Raw genomic sequence first — 18,443 nt, 5'->3', positions numbered from 1 at the left:
ACGATTACCTAAACCGAAGCCAAGAACTGACACCCATGCAACAAGAGGGGGCATCCAGGCAACAAGAATAGCCTAGGGAACAAGAACCTATGCAAAAGCAAAGGTGCACTTGTCATGGACATGGTTATAAAAAAAGAGGATTTCGAGTGACTTTTATAAGTATTTAAAGTAAATATTTTATTTTTTAATGTACATTTTTTACTTTTTTATAATTTTCTTTTTTCAGATAAAAGTGGAAAAACTTCCACTGAATGCTTGAAAGTAAAAAATGTGTTTTTGCTTCAAAATGATGAAAGAATTCACATGGAGTGTGTAAAGGGTGTCCTAAATTATGACTTAATCATCAGACTAACTATAGTAAATCAAGGACTAACCCAAAAGGATTATCCTATAAGAGATTAACCTAAATAAATTTTTAACATGTATTTTCACAAGCGATTTAATATATAGGAATCTCAAATCTTTAAAATATTTCAAGAACTCATGTCCTTTAATTAAACATATGCGAAATCATGAGAAAGGAAACATATCAACATGGGAGAAAAGCTTCCCCCCTTTATTTTCTCTCTATGCCTTACTCCATAATACATATATACATATTTATAATATAATACTTGGCCACTCAAACCCTTCCATAACTGGCAATGGGGGGCCAAGGTCTTAATCACATTTATCACAATAACTATTACCTAATTATCATACTCTATATATCATCTATTCATCACTAGCCCATCATATGTATGAATTTTCTCTTTTCATTCACATATAATTAATATCAACTGTTCACCCTTGGACGTCAAAAATATTAAGGGGAGACCATAACAACATTCAAGTTCTCAAATTAAGCAGATAATAACTATTTTCACTTGCATAAATATTTTGACCCGTTAATATAGCACAAGCATCAAGCTACATTTCCCAGGGCCCAAAATACATTTCCCCCAATACAAAACCCATAATGCAAGTGGATCAAGAATATATTATCCTAGTTGGCAATATCATAAACTAAATACACATATCAAAATAAAAAGAGAAAGGCCTGCAGAAGTGATTACTATCACTTGCCCTAATGCTCCTTTCCTCTATTCTTCTGAGATGAGCTAGCTTCTGTAATATGTTAAAAGAGAAGGGTGAGTACAACCATTTAGTAACCAAGATACATCTAAGTTATACAAATACATGATAATTAATCATGAATGTAAGTGGCCAATAAATTTATCAAGTTGACTATTTATAACACATTAATTTTTTTTTAAATATTTTAACTCAACCATAGTTGGGTTATAGACACCCAACACATTTTTATATCAATAATTTTGATATAAAATATTTTATAATTGGCTTCAACTCACACACTATAACATTTCAGATAAATTTTTACCTCCCACATGTCATTAGGCTAAATCACATTTGTCCATCCTTATACTCCCAACAAGTAAACTAAATTACATTTGTCCATCCTTATACTCCCAACAAGTAAAATAAGCAATTTAGTCAATTTTCAACACAAGCTAGTTATTTGGCCTTATAATCATGACATTTAAACCAATCTAAAGTAAACCAAATATTAAAATTACAGTCATCCAAATTGTACCAAAAATAGAAATAGTTTGAAAGGCATGATTACATTTATATATTCATATAATTGACAATAAACAAAAAAAGCCCTAATATTGGCAATATAACACATTATAAATCATAAATTAAATACCCAAAAGAGATAGTGGATCTATACCACTAAGCCTCTGGGACTCCTCCACGTGTCACTCGTGGCTCTTCTCCTGAAAATTGTTAACCACATAATGAGACTCAAAAGTCCCAGTAACCAAAGCCAATTTATGATAGTGTATACAAACAGTTAAGTGTGTGCTTACTAAGTGAGAATTAAAAATAATATAATTCCAACAAATATATGAAATATTACAATACACACAAACAACCATCCTTATATCCCTCCATTAACCTCGAGCCGTAGCCCTCACTCGGTGCTAAATTACCCGGCCAAAGGTAGATTAGCCCGAGCCCTTACAAGCCACCTATTGAGCTCCAATAGGGGCGTACCACGTGGCACATAAATACAACAATAATAGCAAGTCTCCCAACACCTCCCACAATAAATAAACAAATTCATAATAATATTGCACAATTATACAATATTACAAAATTCATAATTTTCTCAATAATCACTCAATTAATATGAAGTAACACTAATCACAAATTAAAAGCATGGTTACCTTGTGGCTTTTTCAATAAATTATTCCTTAAAATTTCTCTCTCACCACAATCTTCACCAGTAATACAATCTACAAAATAACATATTATTTATAAATATTAGTTTCAATTTTTGAAACTAATAAAATAATTCTAATAATAGAATTAAAAATATAACATAATTCCTAATCTCAATCTTAATACAAATCTATAGTTAATACTATTAAGTATAATTTTTAACTCCTCTTTTAATTATCAATAAACATTAATAATCTAAAAATCAACTTTTAAACTAATTTCTATTATCAAAATTTTCTTTTTATTTTATAAATTCGTACTTAAAATACCCAAAAATTAAAAATTGAGTCTCTAGCTTAAAATCATAATCCTATAGCCATAATAATTCATTTCTCATCCTAAATAATCATCTAAACCTCAATAAATCAACATATATTTTCAGATCTAGTTTAGAATTTGATCCATAAGCCATAAATTCAAAGATCATTAACAAATTTATACTCTATAACATTTATTATACTACTGACAACCTCAAAAACCATATTTATTCAACATAAATTCATCCCTCTTCCAGATCTTAAATTTTCTACCATTACAAACTCAGAAACCAAAGAAGAAGGATGACTAAAAAAAATTTTAGAACACTTACTTAGTCTTGAAAAGCTTAAAATCACACCCTAAATATTCTATTAAAAACTCTTACCTTAAAAATTTAGATATTTCGCACCGGCGACTCGCGTTCTTTCTGCCTCAGTACGCACGAAGGAATGAATGAAGAAATGAAGGAATAGGTGAGTTTTTATAAAAATTCAGTGGGTCCCACACATTTTTTTATTCTTTTCTCTCTCTTCTTTTTTCTTCTTCTTTTTTTTATTATTATTTTACTATTGTTACTATTGAGGCGGCGGACGAAGCAAACTTCTCTTTTTCTTCTTCTCTCTCTCTCTTTCTTTTTTTTTTGCATACCTTTTTTTTATAATAATAATTTAATAATATTTTTTTAATTAATTAATAATAATTTTTTTATTAATTTTTTTAAAAAAATTTAATTTAGAATTATATCCTAAGTTAGATTTAATGATCATTTTCTACTAATTTATTTACATCTAAATATTTATTTTTTTAAAATTTCTATTAACCCAAATTAACTATTAAAATTTAAATTGGGATGTTACACCATTCAAACAATCACATTAATAACATGTTAATCACATTAACATTTAACTCATATAAATAATTTCAAGAATAAGGTTAAGTACAAAATTTGCACAAATAGCCACATATACATTATTCGCATAATTACTATATGTTCTCATTTCCACAATTATAATCATATCCTCAACATAGCTATCAATCACTCAAATGGCATAATAATAATAATATGCATGATCAATCTCTTCCTTATATCCCCCCTTATTTCCTTTGACATGAAATTCATGGGCTAACAATCGAAATAGATCATCCATGTGGTGAGACTACCCAAGGCCTTAATCATATCGTGAGGGGCTACCGGGTCAAGGTTACCTTACTTACTTATGAACATGGTTTCCCCCAAATCATACACTATGGGGTGTCATGCCCAAAACTAGCTTTACCCAAAACTCCAGATAGGTCAGTTGGGTTAAGTTCCTTAATAGAAACAAAACTATAATACCTTATAGGGTAAGTAACGACTATAACCCCTAGGATTATTAGTTAATAATCAAGTATCATATAGATTTTGCATAACCGCTGACTCCTTCACTAAGGCAAACTCCCGCCATATGATAATGCTCATGAGAAAATGCATTTCAAAAACTCATATATATAATTCATAATTATCCCACATGCTCATCAACTTTCTTGCTCAACAAACATCAAGAATCATCATATTTCAATCATGCTTCTTGCATCAATTTTTATATTATTACATAAAACCATATTAGCATCATATAAAACTCAACATGCTCATGCAATTCATCACTGTGCATAATCCACAACTTATAACCAAGAGTGTACACATAATCATCAACCATCAATCTCATTACTCACATCAAGTCATAATTAATTTGGTCACAAGTCATAAAGTCTCAATAAAGCCACATGCATTATAAAAAAATCATTTCAAAATTTAGACATACATACATACATACATATATATTTTTTTTATTTCACCAACATAATTAATTAAGTAACATACAAATGCATAAAATAGATTTTCTCCGGTTACCTTAACCTTTGAGAGGTCAAAGGTTACCCCTCAAGTTACAACACTTCTAAAGCTTTTCAAAACTTGAATGGTGTTAAAAGAAAATTAATCTACAATTGATCATATATTAATATGTCAATAATATTATTAATACAATTTTCACTCATACTCTAACACCTAAGTGTTTATTTTATTTCATTTCATTTTTTAAGACCTTAGTCTTAGCCTCTTAAGTTTTAAAATTTAATTTCATGTATTTGAACCTATCTACTTGGTTTAATAGTCTCCTTTACAATAATTTCATTCAAATAATTTTCTAATATTAAAATTTCCCTTTTTATTCCAAAATTCGCACATAAAAATACCCAAAAATTGCAAACTTAATTTTAAGCCTAAAATCATTATTCTGTAGTCATAATAATTTATTTCTTATCTCAAATAATCATCTAAATATCAATAAATCAATTTATATTTTTAAATTTAACCAAAAATATACTCATAGGAATTTAGGGATAAACTTAAATGCCTCAAATTTCAATTTTATCAACAAAATAATACTCTAAAATATTTATTACACTACCAACAACCTCAACAACCAGATTTACTTATCAAAAATTCATCCCTCTTTCAAACTCTAGATTTTTTTTAAATTTTAAAATCTGCAGCTTAAATGAAAAAATGATTAAAAAAATATTTAAAACACTTACCTAGTCTTAAAATACTTAAAATTTTATCTAAAATATTTTATTATGAAGCTTAACTATTAAAATCTCTACCGAGTATCTGCGTCCCCTTACTCTCTATTGAAGTTTCGTGCTCTGAGGAAGACAAAAGAGAAGCATGGGAAAAGTGATTTGGTGAGAGTTTAAAAATGTCGTGTGGGCCTCGCACGGTAAAAGCTCCTCCTTTTAATTTTATTCTCTCTCACCTTAATCTTCCGTCTCTTCCTTTGCCTCTTTCTTTCTTTATTTTTTTTTGTTTGTCTTTATATGCCATCACTCCTCACCTCCCCCTTTTCAGTTTTTTTTTTTAATTTACTTTCCTAACAATAATAATAGCAATAATTCTATTTTCTTAAAAAAATTTAAATTTAGATTTATATTAAATTAAATTCAATAATAATTTTCTAACTAAAATTATTTATATTTAAATATTTCTATAAAATTATTCATTTATCCTTGATTAACTTAATTAATCTTAAGTTAATTTTTGGGATATTACAGAGTGGCATAAACTTAATCAACTAATTGGAGACGTTGGTGGGCTCTTGACAAGTTTTCTAAGAATTCTTGTAATTAGTTACAATAATTTTCCATTAAGATATCATGATTGGTGCAAGGTTTCTGACATAATGAAGGATCATGTTTATAAAAATATTGTTAAGGTAATTAGAAGAAAAATGATGTCACTTTTCATAACTGTCATTAACTATAATTAATACATTTTACATTAATATCTTATGTAGGCTCATTTTTTTGGTTGATGATTTTAAGCACAGAAACTTTATTCTAAAAGCAATGAAAGGAAAGTGGAAAGAATCAAAATATGATTTATACAAAAACAATCAAGATGGTACTAAATCAATAGAAGAATTAAAGAATGACGGGCTAAATGGTGTCTCTAAAGAAGATTGGGCAGCATTTGTTGATTACCGTGCAAATCCTAACATGGGAAGTAAAATTTTGTTTTTAAATAATTTTTTTTCAAAATAAAATTCATTTGTTAATAGTAATTATTTCTTATAGATGATTTCATGTAAAAATGTTGTAAGTAGGGGTCATTTGAAGATTTATCATATGAGTAAAACTCTCAGTTTCACAAAAAGAAGGGGTTATATGATATTTTTTTAATTGTTTATATTAAATATTTTTTATTCAATAGCAAAGATATTTTTATTGGTAAAAGAAGATGGACAAAAAGTGAACTTTGTGAAGCTTTACGAAGCAACTCATTTAAATAAAGAGGCAGTTCTTCTAATGAAGAAACAGCTGCAACCATTGTAAGATAATAATTATTTACTTAAAATTTAATTGAAAATTAAATTAAAAATTTAATTTTTTGCTAATTTCGCTTTTTTTAATTAGAAAAAACTCAAAGAATATGAAAAATTAGCATTCATTAGATTCAAGTGTTGGTAATGGTATTTTAGTGCAAGCTTTAGGCCCAAATTACTATGGACGTGTGAGGGGATAGGGATTAGATCCAACATCAACACAGGTATTTGGACATTCTCATTCAAGTCAAGGTAGATCAAGCCCCTTCATAAAAAATGAGCTTGATCAAATGAGAGTAAGAGTATCACAAGTGGAGGAGCAAAACAAGAGATTGTAAGAAAAGTTGGCTTTAGAAAGAGAAATGATGGCCCTAAAAAAAAAGAGGAAAAGAGAAAGGGAGAAAAAATTTATGGTCATGCAAAAGGAAATGGAAGAAAGTTTAATGCGGTCGATAGAAGTGAAATGAAAAAAGTAACACTTTAATTCAGTAAATACACTCAACTTATTTTATTTATACTCTTTTCACCCTATATTTTTTAATGCTAACATATTTGTTCTTATTTGTAAGATTCATCTTCCAATGCTAGTCTAGACAATAAAACAAATATGAATTGAACAATTTTTCGGGCTCTTTTCTTGGATGAATTTTCTACTTGAAATTATTATTCATAATGGATTGATGAATATTTTTTTCATTTCCTTTATGTTTAACTTTATTAAAACTTTAATGAACAATTTCATATTAAGTTGTTTTCTAGTGAATAATATTTTCCTTTTGCATGTGATAGCTTATCAATAATATATAAATTATTTGTATTAAGATTAATAACATAACTTACAATAACTTAAACTTAAATTTTATTTTAAAAAAAAAATTATTAGAGATATAATATATATTCATTATTGTTATTATATAATTATTCTTGGTTCAAATTAATACTATAAATTTTCTTCACTTAAATTTTATTTAACAATAAATTTTCATAATAAAATATATTTAATTATATAATGATTATGTTAGAATAATTTATTTGCAATCATTAATAGAAATATGTCATTTTTACTGTTATACAATATAAAATAAAACAATTTAATTTAATTATTAGGACAAAAAATTTAATTTTTTAGTAATTAATTAATGGGTTAAAATTAATACCATCAATTTTATTTACTTAAATTTTATTTAGCAATTAATTTGCATAACAAAAGACAGTTAATTATGTAATAATTTTGTTATCAGGACAGTTTAATCATTCCCAGTCATTAATAAAAGTGTTTCATTTTATTGTTATAAAATAAAAAGTAAAACAATCAAATCTAGTTATTTTCAATAATTAATAAGCAGATTTCTTTTTTTTATTGAAATAATAACATCAATCACATTTTTAGGGGAAAAAAACGTGGCTGGATTCAAGTCATGTTTTCGTACAAAAACGTACCTAGAGCTAAGCCATATTTTCATACAAAAACATGGCTTGATTTTTTATTAAAATAATGAAATTAGCCACATTTTTGTCCAAAAACGTGGCTGATGGCTGGAGCCAAGCCACATTTTTATCCAAAAACATAAATTGATTTTTTAAAATAATGGCATCAACCACATTTTTAGACAAGGATGATTAAGCCACGGTTTTTGACAAACATGGCTATAATCTCAATTTTTATATATAAGTGGAAGGTCTTTGCCTTCATTTATTTGCTCATCTTCTCATTTTTTCTCCGTGTCATTTCTTCTGATCTCTTCTCTAGCGTCATTTCTTCTATTGCAAATAGTTTTTTAAAATTTGATTCCTTTTCTTCTTCATCTCATTTCTTATTATATCTGGGTTTCTTATTTTACCTGTGTGTTCTCATTTTTTTTATTAAATATCGTGTTAATTTTTTTCAGCAACTTCACAAGTTATCATAATTTTATATCAATATTTTTCCTAGCTTACAGTTTCTTCGTTTGATTTAAATTTTTTAATTTTAATTTTATTTCTCTTTTACAGTTCAGAAATGTTTGATATTAATATGAAATGCAAAATATTAACTAAAAATATTTTAAATCATAAATTTATAAGTAGAAACAAAAATATACACTTTTACATCAACCAGCAACGGGTTAATCATTTGAATGTATATGTACTAATAATCTAAATAATTTATATTGATAATCTGATGATGGAATAAATAAAATTTAATTATAAACATATTTTTAAAATTAAATTGCGTGAAATATATTTTTTAAAATATTGCTAAAAATAAAAATAATATAATAATTTGTAATATTTAAATAGCTGAAAAACTTTTGAAATATTTAAATTAGTGAAAAAATTTGCTAAATTTTATTTATTAATGTAAGCCAGTAGCCATGCTTTTAAAAAAAAAATGCGTCGCTTTAATATAATAATATGTAATATTTAAATTAATGAAAACGTTTTTGAAATATTTAGATTGCCAGAAAAAAATTGTTAATTTTTTTTTAAATATAAGCCAATAGCCATGCTTTTTTTTTTTTTAACAAAAATGTGGCTTTGGGTTATTGCTGAAGCCTAACAAGTTGTCAGATACAAACAAAAGCCACAGTTTTTGTAAAAACAGTGGTTTTCAATCACGTTTTTTTTGTTATACCGTGGTTAGATCCTTTCCACAATTAATATAATCACATTTTTTTCCAACTGTTGGCAGGGAGTTTTGCCACATTTTATAAACATGGCTATTGAACAAACAAAATCGTGCCAAATTACAAGTTTAGTTGAAGCAATAGATATTGAAGTGATATCTTGAAATTATATGTTTTTAAGTAGTAAAAACTCTCCTTAAAAAATATAATTAATGTTTGTTTATGACCTTTATATTGTTCATGAACAATCTTATATTAAATTCATCAAAATTCTTATGTTGGTTCATGAACATACATAGTTTAATAATTTATATGAACTAAGGATTATTTATAATAATTTATTTTATAAAAAGAAATGTTCTCTTAATATGTAGGGTTTTTCTTTTTAAATACATTTCCTTACACTGAGTGACATCTTTTAGTTTTATAACCCTCCACAGATAGTTTAGAATTTAGAGAGACATGACATTCCTAACTAGCTATAACTCCCTCCATAACTTTTCATAAAAATATTCATTAATTTATGAGGACATAACTTCTTAATTTTATAAGGATGTGGCTTTTTTTAAAAAAATAACTTTTTTTAAAAATATATCTTCATTTTAAAAGTATTCCAGCAATACAAGCTACCATCCTCTGTTCTCTGTTCTGTTGCAATACTTGGTGGGAAGAACATTGAAGCAGATGAGAAGAAGGGAAGCGATCGAGTTTTCTTGTCTGCTGTTCGTTACTTCTATAGGTTGTATCTTAGGTTCGTTGCTTTCTGTCTTTACTTCCTTTGTGTTGTATGATAGGCTTTATATTGGCTCTCTGTCTTTGCTCTTGGAATCAGTGTGTGTAACTTTTTTGTTGGTGATTAATAAAATTGGCTTGTTTTGCTAAGAAAAAGTACACACATTTAAAGTAGAGGAGTTGCCAGGACTTGGTATTAAAATCAATACTACCATTGAAAATGTATAAGCGTTAGCGTGTAGAAATTATTTATTTCCCGCGGTGAGTATAACGGCAGCTAAACGGAGTGGTGACAAATTCGAGAGGGGGGAAGAGTAATTTCTCAAGGGGGCAAGAGATGTGGCTGTGAGTGATGCTGTCTTGGCTGAGCCCCATCGATATAGATCCCTCCCACCCCACAACGCCATGTGCCGTCCCCACCGCCTTCAACTTGATTGCCACTATATCCTCATCCTTGCATTTTTACACGGCCTCCCTGTATAATCTTGATGATTTTTTTAAATTAACTGATTTTTATAGCTATCTAGTAATGTAGCATTGATACACTTGATCAATTTCATGTTAAAAAAAAAAAAGCACAAAACATCAACCCCTCCTCATCAAGTACACTAAACTAAATAGCACACGTATATATATATATATATTGGCCCCACTTTAATTACACGTTGCTGTTTGTCAAAGGACAACTGACAATGCTTTTTAATTGTTCGGTATCGTAGGAATATCATGAATGTTTTCTTAATCACCAAGTTTTCATTGCAACATGCAAATAATATACTACTGAACAGTCGTCATTGCGAGGAAGCCGTCCGAGACCATCGTGGAGCATGCAAGGCTCGCATAACTTAATAGATTTCTCTAGCTATTAATTGAACATTCTGATCCGTGATCCTCGAGTTGCAAATACTTCATGCATTTCAAGAACAACTATTGAATCATAACATTATAATTCATGAATATCACAGGTCTATATAAAATTTATATTTTATATTAAAGTTGGGGCGATAGAAAGAATTTATAATTCCTGAAAGACCAAGAAGCAGTTAAAACACATACATATATTTAAATTTAATAATTTAAGCAAGTCAGGCTCGATTTGAGCCGGGCTTAAAGTATTATTTTCTCTTAAAAAAACTTATATAGTTAAGCTCAATTCTTAATTTTTTTTAAGATGAATTTGAGCTAGTTTGTCGGATTTAATTTGAATTATTAGCTTTAGATATGTTGCAAAGGGAGCAACGATCAAATAGTCATAGTTAGTAAAAGTAAGAAAAAATACGAGTGAAGGTGAATCATCAAATGAAGTATATGCCACCCCTGACAATCAATTTCTTTAATTGAATGAAACACTTGAATTTTAAGAAAAGAGTATATACAACAACAATACAATATATGCTTCATTTGATAGTGTCATTACTTTTGTAAATTGTTCTTACATGATAAGGATGAGTTGGAGAACAACAAACAAAAACATGAGTTATCAAATAAAGATATGAGCGGTTCAAATTGAATAGGAGTGACTGTGTTGAAAATGAATGATGATAGAGATGAGATGTAGTAAGATTTAGAATGAATAAAATTGGGAGAGATAGGAAGGAGTGATAGTAATAATAAGATTAACATGTAATGAAATTGATTAAAATTTTAAGACTCTTATTCCTCTTACATTTTTTTTAAGGTTGGATGGATAAGTAGTCATCATGTAATAAGAATAGGAAAGGGAGAATATGTAAGGAGATCCTCACATGAGTGGATTACATCTTCCTGATAAATATTATATCTTATCAATAAAAAAAAGTTTAAACTTGTTCATTAAGTGAACAATTTCACTTTTCATAAGAAAAATTAAATGTCTAATTATAACATTGTTCTTTGTATAAGAGAGTTTTTTACAAATGTAAATTCATTTTTCATCTTAATAATTTTTATATAGTATTTGAATAAATGGTTAAATGTCATTTTTATTCCTGAGCTGTACATAAAAGGTCTCAAATATCTTTAAACTCAACTATAAATTAATTCTGTCTTTTAAATTTAAAAATTCCTTCTGTCAACACTTTGATATTAAAAACACTTAACGTCTATTAGTCATTAATGGGTCCCATTATTTTAAAATTTTTTTTATCAGTTTAAATGTCATTTTTACCCTTTAACTCAAATATTTTATAATAAAAATATTAAAAAAATATAATGTGGAGCCTATCAATGATCAACTAATCATGAGAAAACGATAGGGTGACAAGAAAATGAATTTTTAAAATTAAAAAATAAAACTAACTCATAACCAAGTTTAAAAGTGTTTGTAATTTTTCATCTATAGTTTAAGAATAAAAATATCCTTTAACTCTCGAATAAACACTTTGCATGATCCACTATTTAAGTAATTTTGTTTATTGTTTATATCACACTGATAACAAAAGTCTTGACGTTCTTATGAGTTACGAGAATCCGAAGGGCCTCGGCGGCCGCTGTAAAACCCCCCCACTTGCTCTCATATAAAAACGATGCTGGTTCAAAAAGAACCGCAGAACTTGAAAGACTGACATATTGTTCTCTCGTTAATTGCTCATTGGATTGTCAGCATGAAGAGTGAAACTCAAACTGCACCCTTTTTTGGGAATGGGACCACAGCATTATATTAACCATATTATAAATCAGAAGCTGATCGAGAACAGAGATTCACAATGGGAGGCTGCATTTTGTTTTTTAAAAATAGATAAAAAGTTTTATTGAATGACGAAATGATCTCATCTCAAGTTATTAATCTAAAAGCATAAAAACACAGTAAATATCCGTGTTCGGTAGAATCTAATCCATCGTGCCCTCAAGGGAAAGAAAGAAAAAATAAATCCGAAGCAGGGCAGTCTACTCCGGCGTTGAAACTCAGGAAGGAAGCGCGATCACCCTCCATAGTGTAGCCGAAAAAGTACTGGGAATCTAGTGGGAACACCTCAATTGGATAGCGAGAGCCAAGGGCCTGTCTTGCGGGCAAGGTTTGCCGGAGATGGGGAACAATGAAGGGTCCATGGGAACGGTGCAAGAATCTTTGCCCATGCAGTGCTGCTCCACAACTTGCTTCGCTGCAGCCGAATTGCATGTTCCTGTGTCATAGGCTCCACAAGCACCTACGGGGTCACCGAAGCTCGCGAATTCCACGGCCGTTACCTTCTTGAAGTCAGGGCACTTTAAGCTTGCTTCGGTCTTCACCTCGTCCACTACTGCGTGAAATTTCATCTTCTTGCTGGCGAACTGCTTCACATTGGGTGGGTGTACGTCCGTGATGTAACTGCAAATAGTGTCTCTATCCACAATCACGATCTCCACCTTTTCAGGGTTTGATTTCTCCTCCTCAAATATGACGAGAAGATTGTCTTTTTCGTTCAAGAAAGCTCTCGGGATGTGGTACTCCGACTGACTGGGTTGTCCCAGAGGAGAGAGATATGACATCCAGTGACGACCTATGCTCTTGCCGTTTATCCATATCTGTCCCTTTCCCATACCAGTCATCCTGATCGCAATAGGATCCCTTCCCTCCGGGGTCTCAAATCTTGTCTGTACATTAATTGAATACAAATCAGCTCGGTCGGACGTTTGCCGTGTTTTTTAAGAATGGAACGGAGATGTTTGTTTCTTCATTGATTACCTTGTACCAGGAGATGGTGGGTCCCTCTCCATTGGCCTTCTTCCACTGGAACTTCTTCGCACCCTCTTCGGTGAAAATACTCTGCTTTTCGCCTTGGAGAGAAACCTGTTCGAACTCAATGACGTCATCTTTACTCTCTTAGAATTCTTTTGTGATTGAGAAATGAGAAGCGGTAGAATGTACCTGATGACCCCAACCGTTGTCGGTGAGATCAATTGTTCCGGTGTTGAGACCGAGGACGGTGACTCGAGTAGGACCGGCGAACCTGTGCTCCATGTATGCACCGCTGTCCTGTTTTATATTTATGAAAGTTGTTGCAGTGTTCTTACCAGAAACAAATGGAAGAGATTCAAATCAGGAAGTGAAGAGCCACTTACGGGTAAGCCTACTGTGTAACACAAGAATGTTATTTGATTAAGTCCAACTGTAAGGTTTACGGAAACTTGCAATCCAAAACCTTTCTCTTCGTGGCTACCGTGGGCAGATCCTTCAGAACCATTAAATCAGAACATTAACACCTAGTATGAGTCTCTCACGTGGGATGACAGGCAATAATATTAAATGAAATTTTTACGGCTTGCTTACCGACGAATACGCCATTCGCATACGCGAGCATTCCGTGGCCATTACTAACCACCCGTAGAACGGGGAGTATGCTAGCCTTCCTCGGCAAGTCTTCAGGACCCAGCTCGATTCTGCAATAATATTTTAGGGATCGAGAGGAAAATAATTACGTTATGATTGATAGAATGAGAAACACTGAAAGGACTAACCTCGTTGTGTACCAAGCATAGTCGCTGACGTCTTTTAGCAAGCTGTAAAGCTCTTTAGGTTCATCAGAATCGATCGGCACTTCCTTGGTTGTCGGAAGGCTTTCGGAAAACACCTCCCAATCAAGCTTGTTTGCGGCCTCTGATCTCTTAAAGTTCCTCGAATTATGTTGCGAAACAATCTGGGTTATGTGGACAGAAGTTAGGAGCAATTGACCTCGGCCACATTGATAGAATTTTGCTTCTTGTCAGTAAAAGTGATTAACGAGTTACCGTTTGAGTGTTGTATACTACAGTCTTGCAGTCCGGGAGGATGCTGATGGAACGCGAGGGTAGATAATATTCTTGACCCTTGAAGTTTATGGTACCGGCGTTCTCGGAATGATTGTTAGTTATGAAAGCAGCACACATGTCGCTTCCTGGCCTCTCATAGACTATAATCTGCATCCATTCATATTCAATACATCATCTTTAATCAGTACGTGATGACCTCAATTCTGAGAAATGATCTAAATCTATGTTTCGGACTAATGAATGCTTACCTCGTGGAATTCGTTCACCTTTTGCGTGGTAGGTGTGCCTTGCAAAAGAGCCTTCTTACACAGGTTTACAGCCCTATGCACATCCCGAAGGTGGCTCCATTTGGGTTCTTTCTGCAGACCGTATTCATCCAGAGGAGCTTCGTCGTAGTACCGAGTAGTTGTGAAGGCGGAGGTTGTTCTTCCGTAATTTGTTCCACCGTAGTACTACAAACAGGGTACATGTTTCAAATCTTGTTTTGGTAAAAAAAGAAAAAAAGAAAGAAACAGAAAAAGAAAAGAAGAGCCAATAGCCTCGCATCAGTTAGATTTACACGCGAGTTTTTTCGTAGAGGGCAAGTTCAATACCATGTAATAGTTGACCATAGCTCCATTCTTAGCAAAGAAGCGGGCGACTGAGTAGGCAATATCTTCTGCAGATCTTTGGGATGGAGGATCTCCAAACACTCTGTACCTGTAATTTACAAATTCACCACCAAACGTGTTTATTTAAGTGGAACGATCGTGATGTATGAAGATACAATGAATATGTATTCGGGGAGAAACTCACTGAGCCGTCCAATTTTCAGTCCAAATGAAAGGCTTGTATGGTTTGTTTGGGCCTGGGAAGGTATCACCACAATGTCTTCCATTGCATGCATTGATCTGCGGAAAGCTCAAAGGTAAGCTTCTCTGGGGAATTGTATTTTTTTTTTTTTAAATAATGCCAGGACAAAGATTTCAGTGAACTCACCACTGGATCGGGTGCATCCGTTTGCTTGCACATGACCCATGGAATGCCAAGATCCAATCCTATTGCCAGTTTCGCAGCCCACTGAACGTAACTATCTCCCTTCTCCCTGAATGCTCTTTGGATATGGTTGTACTCATTCTCAATCTGCAATAAATAAACTAATTAAAAAGCATCCAAGGTTTTCTTCAAATAAATAGAATCTGCCGTACGTGCAGCGCCCTTTGCAAAAAAGACTTGAGAAAGATATATAATAGGAACGATCAGATCGGAACCTGTCCCAAGATGATGGGCCCTCCTTGAGGAGCGAAGAGCTTCTCGGTTTTCAGCTTGTCTATAATAAATAACACATACTCTTGCATGTATTTCTGCATATATAAAATTACGAGCTTTTCAGTCTTTAATGACATCAGCAGTTTTTTCATCAAAACCAGTATAATTGTAAGCTCTATGGAGAACATAGCCATGTATAATTGATTACCTTGAAAGGTTCATTGTCACTGCGGAATATGATATCGGGAACCTCTCTCAACCAGTACGGAAGTCCTCTTTATTTATATTTTACCATCGTAGACATTAGTTAGTAGCATCTTATATATATGTACATAGAATGACATTAGCACATGCAAATGGAACAATAATGATCGATATTACGTAAATGTTACGAGAAGTTAAGAAGTCAATTTCATACCCATGATTCCACTCGGCCTGAATGAAAGGCCCAATTCTAAGGCATGCATACATGCCTTTCTCCTGAATGAGCCTGAGGAACTTCACTATGTCATAGTTTCCCTCAAAGTTCCTCTGCACGATGAAGCAAACCATGTTAATTAAACTGAAAGTTGACGACCAATTAAAAACACGACAGTAATCCCATGATAACAACACATGAGATTCTAGGAGGAGTAACATAATCCAAACAACAGATGTAAAATGTTGCATTACCTGGCCTCTTACGGGCTCATGAGCGTTCCAAAAGACGTAGGTTTCGATCACGTTCAAACCGCCATGTCTTGCCTTGTCAAGAAGGTCTGGCCACATCTGAACAAACCATTATTTCGTATCCGTTGTTTGGGTGGAGGAGCGAGAAGTTCAGCATGGCAAGAGAAAGAGAAGAAATTAAAGCAAACCTCCGGCGGGCTGCGAGGGTAATGGACGGAACCCGAGAATAGAAGCTCTCGCTTTCCATTTAACAACAACGACCTTCCGTCATAGCTGACCGCGACCTTCTCTCCACCATCAGCATACGACAATGAGACAACGATGGCAAACAACGCTAGTAAAAGGATTATTATGCTCGCAGACGCCATTCACACACATGGATTCTTATATTCCTTTGCTCCAAAAAGAACTTGACTTCTTGCTTTGAGCGATTAATATATGAGCGAATAAGATGTCTGTCTATCCATTGGAGAACTCTCATAAAGGTCGCAAGAGAATTGTGTCAAAGGGACAAAAATAGAGGTGAATTTGATAAGGCCAAGGGTTCAGATGAAATATCGGGGTTTTCCTTTTTTAGAATATTTGTTCGTAATTATGTTTTTTTTTTTTTTTTGGGTTTTGTTGCATCGTAACTCGGCCTTTCATTCCCTGCGAGGTTCTATTTTTAAGTGAAACAGGCAACAAACTTTGTGTTTGGAGGGGTACTTAATGTCTGCGCGAGAATCGGACAACAGAGACAGTAAATGAGAATTGAGTCAAGTGTCTCCCATATTTACTTCTTTTGTGTTTCTCTAACGTTAGTATCAGTTGGTTCCAATGATTTTAAAGCAAGCAAGTCGGTGTCTTGTTAAGGCAGACGGGTTGCATGTTGTATACGGATCCTAAAATGATATGATTTATTAGGATTTTGTATTATGTGCTGTATAAATAGGAAATGAAAGGCCTTTTAATATTTTAATGGACTGATATGTTTTATTTATTCGAACCAGTTTAGCAAAAGAATGCCCATTTTTTGAACTAACAGCTAACATGTATTGGATTACAGAACTATATTGTCATGACCTAGCTTCAATTCATCGTGACGTGCAGCGTTATAGAGTTTTAGTCTGTCCATTTGAACGTAAACTCACATCCCCCGAGCGCCTCAACATTATCAATGTTTTTGAAAATAACAGCTTCAAACGTGTTGATTTTTATTTTTATTTATGGCTAGCCAGAGATTAATACTGACTGACAAAATGTAACGCCCATATCAAGCTTATTTATTTGATAAATGATGAGTGTTCCGATCCATTGGTCCAGCTTTGCTATTTAATGATGTAATTTAATAAATTCAAATTTCAAATATATATATATATATATATATTTTTTTTTTCAACGGTTGTTCATTTTCCCTATAGGTGGGGAGGGGAGGAGTGGGCTTTTGCGTCTTTTGGGTCCAGACTTGAAAATTTATTCACAATCCAGTAGACCACCCTTTCAAATTTGACAAAGCAGCCCTGTCTCAACAAAAATTATATGAAGATATAATTTTTAAAATCCGACAACAAATTCTTACGAAATTTTAAATTTACATTTCTAAAATCGTTGTGGTTAATTGGATCATCATTTTGCAACATGATATAATGTTTAAAGGGAGTGTTTTATTTTCTTGCATATAATCTAAAATTTAGACAGTTATATGCACAAAATAAAACTTATGGAGATACAATATTCACGTTAAAAATATGATTAAATAATGCATTAGCCAGTTGACAATTGAAAAGTTATCAAAATAATTTTCAGGTTTCATTGCCAAAGTTTGAAAGTCGGGAGAATTATTTGTTGAAAGGCCATCTAGTTCAAAAGTTTAGAGAGTACTATAATATTTAATCTGTGGTGAATTAAAAAATTAATACACAATAACTATAATAAATTGTTTTTTTAAATTTAAAGAAATGAACTATACTATTAAAAAACATGAAGAGTAGGATTTGTTGGAATTTATTATATATAAATTTACATGCATATACACGGCAATACATATACTTAATTAATTAAGCGATTTCATTTTCTTTTAACCCCATTTTCT

General features: G+C 31.7%; 1 protein-coding gene across 1 annotated transcript; it reads right to left on the bottom strand.

Moving 5' to 3' along the window:
- Positions 1 to 12,445: 12,445 nt before the first annotated feature.
- LOC129286947 (beta-galactosidase 13-like) lies at positions 12,446 to 16,836 on the bottom strand. The gene is made up of 16 exons (XM_054923057.1): positions 16,561 to 16,836; positions 16,376 to 16,471; positions 16,122 to 16,234; positions 15,912 to 15,978; positions 15,706 to 15,798; positions 15,434 to 15,577; positions 15,251 to 15,345; positions 15,049 to 15,154; positions 14,704 to 14,907; positions 14,435 to 14,602; positions 14,165 to 14,343; positions 13,977 to 14,086; positions 13,769 to 13,878; positions 13,575 to 13,682; positions 13,392 to 13,496; positions 12,446 to 13,300 (listed from the first exon to the last, which is right to left on the bottom strand). Exons 1-16 carry the CDS (start codon positions 16,738 to 16,740, stop codon positions 12,686 to 12,688), a joined length of 2,493 nt encoding a protein of 830 aa, XP_054779032.1. The 5' UTR covers positions 16,741 to 16,836; the 3' UTR covers positions 12,446 to 12,685.
- Positions 16,837 to 18,443: the final 1,607 nt, after the last annotated feature.

This window comes from Prosopis cineraria, unplaced genomic scaffold (genome assembly GCF_029017545.1).
Source record: "Prosopis cineraria cultivar Desert tree isolate PC_DT_omini unplaced genomic scaffold, ASM2901754v1 PC11, whole genome shotgun sequence".
Lineage (NCBI taxonomy): Eukaryota > Viridiplantae > Streptophyta > Magnoliopsida > Fabales > Fabaceae > Prosopis > Prosopis cineraria.
The sequence above is the reverse complement of the archived record's forward strand: the minus strand, read 5'-3'. Positions and strand labels throughout refer to the sequence as shown.